We start from the raw sequence: 4,109 nt of genomic DNA, 5'->3' as shown, positions 1-4,109 counted from the left end.
TATGCTATACGAAGTTATTACGTTTTTATCATGCTAAAGATAAATTTAATATATTATAGTATTCTCTTTTGATTGAATTCAAATGTATTTTTTTAAATATTTTAAGAAAATACATTTGAGTCCAGTATTCATAGTTCATTTTTATTTTAAGGCCATCTTAAGTTTGATTCATGATATCTAAAATTTATATTTAATATTTAATAATTTTTAAAATAATAATTTTAAATATAAGAATCGACTAAAAATACCGGCTTTTTCCTTTGTATCAAATAACATTTTTAAGTAATACATTATAAAATTAGTAATACATTATCTATGTATAATACTGTTATATACTTTTAATTTTGTATTTAAAGTATACAAAATTATTTTTTCTTATATTTTATTTTAGAGAAGTGTCATTTTTGAATATTTAATATTTAACTGGCATATTTAAATTCCATTTAGTACTGGTACCATCTCACAGTAACCAATTTATAGTCTATCTCACTCATAATGTACGTAATCGCGTTATTGGTAAAGTAATTAAATAGTGGCGGTAATCTATCGTAGTTATTATTGTATATGATTTATAGTTCTAATCATGACTGCTTGCATACGAGAAGTATCGGTTTACATGATTAACAATATCAATCACATGATTAAAAAGGAATATAATTTCATATTTCAATTTGTTGCGTCACGTAAGATTTGCAAGATGGAAGTCGTTGATTAACACATTCGTGCGATATATCGAAATTAAAGTTATCAGATTCTCAGTCGTGAGAAAGTCTCTCAAAAGTGAGTCGCATCTCACGATAGCTTCAAGGTTGTCGGCAAATTATTCCATATGCCCAACGGCTATCGCTGTGACAAGACATGGAAATGTTTGTTTTTGGCAAAGAATCACCTTTGATAAATTGAACGGATATCGAACATTAACATTATAGGTCACAGTGTAAATTACAAAGTGAAGACAAAACAACGCGTACTTGCCGCTCTTCAGGATTAAGAAGAATCGTAAACATAATTGCATTAATATAAATTATCTTGGTTATAATAAATCAATATAATGAATTTCATAAGAACATAAATACTTATAAAAGTACAATATAATTAACCTGAGAACAATCACCTGGAGTGTTTTTTACATTCTAATGTAGAAAAAATAATAGTTTCCTTTATAACAGTAATTTTATTATATACTGCAAAAATTAAATATTCTTATTGTTTAACAAATAATCTTTTAATTTTTCTATTGCTCTGCTACGGTGAGAAATCTTGTTTTTCTCTTCTTTTGGCAGTTCCGCATAAGTCTTGTCATAATCTAGCGGTTGAAAACAAGGGTCCCAGCCGAAATCCCTGGAACCTCGCGGACTTACAATGGTGCCTTGAGTTCGACCTTGAAATAGATGAACTTCAGAGTCTTCTCCAGAACAATAACCGAATGTGCAAACCGCTTCCGCCGATTTGTCCTCAAATCCGTAGAGCATCCTATGAAGACCTTCAGGTCCCAGTTTTTCGAGGAACCACTTAATATAAGGTCCCGGAAGACCTTTCAGTGCGTTGAAGCAGAGACATGTATCTTCGATGATAACTGGGCCTTTCATTAGGTTTGCTGCGGCCCGACATTTGTCTCGACATATATCGTCTATTTCGCCCTGATATTCAGGCAGATCGATTTTCTTACTCGTTATCTGTTGAGAAATGTTTTTTCCCAAAATAGCGATGAATTCTTCCAGCTTTTTCGCGTTGCCCGTCACGAATACTATGGGTAGCGACATTCTACAACACAAAAGATACGTTAAGAGTATAGTGTATATTATTTTAACTTTTAAAAATTTTTTAGTCAATGTTATGACATTAGAAAAATCTTTTCTCACTCTAGGATTAACTTGTTCTCCGAATGATAGCATAATTGATAGCATAATTGATAGAAATCAATATCATATCAAATTCTATATAAAAAATAGTTCGAATTTGATTGATAGTTGAGTTTGAATATGATTTTTTTATCTGTAATATAAAACTCGGTGAATTATTACAAAATAATATAATTAAAAAAATATATATTCTCATTGCAGATTTTCCGGTTTATATATAATCCGTTTAGTATAATTCAAATGTTTTAAATTATAAAGAATGTAACTTAATTAATGTTTTAATTCAACTATTCTTTACAGAATTTGATAAAAAATAAAATATTTTATATTGAATTTTTAACTTCTAAATTAGAAATATTTCTGGCGAAAATATTTTTTAGAATTTTTCATAAATTTTCATAAATTTTAAAGTTTTTGAATTTTTCAAAACTTTTATAATTTATATAATTTTATAATTTTTTAAAGAATTTCTTAAATTTTTTAATACGAACTGGAACATTTTAGAAATGTTGAGAATGCTTATAATCCAGAAAACAATGTTTTTAAAACGTTTTTTAAATATTTATTTAATGTAAAAATATTTAAAAAATATTGTTTTAATATTGTGTGCTGATTGGGAAATATTGACTGGATTAACATCTTTTTAAAAATAAATTTGTCTGGATTTACATCTTAAGAATTTTTTATATATTTCAATTTTGAAATATTCTCAGATTTTTTTATTCTATAATTTCCGAAAAAACTTATAGAATCTGAAAATATTTTAAATATTTTTCAGAAATATTTATCAGAAATCTTTATAAATTTAAAATATAAAAATTTTTTAAATGTTATAATATAAAAATTTTTTGTCAAAAATTAATCATAGATTTAATCAAATTATGTTAGAATAAGATTCTCATTTTATTATTTGTTACATAATTTTTTCTCCTGATCTCGCGCGTTTTGTTTACAGCTTTCAAATTGGCGCTCGCAGTGAATTTATTCAGTGCAGTTCGATGCAGAAGTACATACATATGTACTTTGACATATTTGACATGTTGAATTTCTATCATTACGAATTGTTTTCAAAATAATATGAACGTCATGCAAACTATTTTTATCAGGCATACTTCTGATATTAGAAACAAGCTTATTACCTTTTTAATTGAAGTATTTTTACGTTAAAATCTGTAATCGCTTGTAACCAACAAAACCACTGTAGTCGATGCGTTCAACGTTGTTTTTTCAATCAAGCTGGCCAACTTCACTCGGATGAATCGTAAAAAGCACATCATTCTTGTTCACTAGGCCAAATAGGAAATAACCATTATTTATGGAAAACAATATAAATATAACATAATTTCACTTTTAAAATGTACAATTACTTTCAATTATTTTATATCATATCAAAATATAAATATTGGCATTTTTTCTCTCATCTGCATACAGCGCTTCGATAAGCTTAACATCACTTGATATACAACACGCCATTCTTGTTATTTCCGAATGACCGTGATTAGTGGCGACAGTGGCGGCTGGCCTGGCTGCTGCTGCTTCTTATACTGTGGCTGGAGTAATGGAGTAGTGTCAGTAGTATAGACTATAGCAGTATATGTCGTTGCGTTGTCCAAAAATGCCGAGTCAAGAAGTTGTGACAACAAAAGTTGTGGTCCATCCACTAGTATTATTAAGCGTGGTGGATCACTTTAATCGCATGGGAAAAATCGGAAACCAAAAAAGAGTGGTCGGTGTACTCCTGGGTTGCTGGAGAGCCAAGGGAATCTTGGACGTGTCGAACAGCTTTGCAGGTTAGGATGTGTAAACATGCTACGATGATTTCTTAATTCGTATTTGAAGTCAAGCTATTCAATTATGCTTTCATTATTGCGTCTAAAGATACAAAAAATAAATTTATCTTTAAAGTTAATTGCGATAAAGAGATAAACTAGATAAACTTGTGTTTCAGTACCCTTTGATGAAGATGACAAGGACAAAAGTGTATGGTTTCTTGATCATGATTACCTTGAAAATATGTATGGAATGTTCAAGAAGGTTAATGGTAAAGATCTATGTATAGTTCGTGCAAATCCTGTAGGTTTTACTTGGAGTAAAAGTTCTGATTACGATATTTTATGTTAATTCTTAGCTCGTGAGAAGGTAGTTGGCTGGTATCACACTGGGCCTAAGCTACATCAAAATGATGTTGCCATCAATGAACTAATAAGAAGATATTGTCCTAATTCGGTTTTGGTGATTATCGATGCT

General features: G+C 29.1%; 2 protein-coding genes across 2 annotated transcripts in view; one reads left to right on the top strand and one right to left on the bottom strand.

The window, feature by feature from the left end:
• Positions 1-1,193: 1,193 nt before the first annotated feature.
• LOC105616995 (inosine triphosphate pyrophosphatase) lies at positions 1,194-1,763 on the bottom strand. The gene has a single exon (XM_012198576.1). It carries the CDS (start codon positions 1,761-1,763, stop codon positions 1,194-1,196), a length of 570 nt encoding a protein of 189 aa, XP_012053966.1.
• Positions 1,764-3,477: 1,714 nt separating this feature from the next.
• LOC105617117 (26S proteasome non-ATPase regulatory subunit 7) overlaps positions 3,478-4,109 on the top strand; it is a 2,174-nt gene continuing 1,542 nt past the window's right edge. The window contains exons 1-3 of the mRNA XM_012198695.1: positions 3,478-3,652; positions 3,811-3,903; positions 3,991-4,106. Of these exons, the coding sequence (XP_012054085.1) occupies positions 3,478-3,652; positions 3,811-3,903; positions 3,991-4,106 (384 nt within the window). The remainder of the gene's footprint in view (positions 3,653-3,810; positions 3,904-3,990; positions 4,107-4,109) is intronic.

The sequence above is a fragment of the Atta cephalotes genome, assembly GCF_000143395.1.
Source record: "Atta cephalotes unplaced genomic scaffold scaffold00011, whole genome shotgun sequence".
Taxonomy (NCBI): domain Eukaryota; kingdom Metazoa; phylum Arthropoda; class Insecta; order Hymenoptera; family Formicidae; genus Atta; species Atta cephalotes.
This window is presented reverse-complemented; position numbering and strand designations above follow the sequence as displayed.

What these genes read in the sequence shown, in the direction of transcription:
- LOC105616995 (XM_012198576.1), bottom strand. Translation starts at nt 1,763, where the DNA reads ATGTCGCTACCCATAGTATTCGTGACGGGCAACGCGAAAAAGCTGGAA.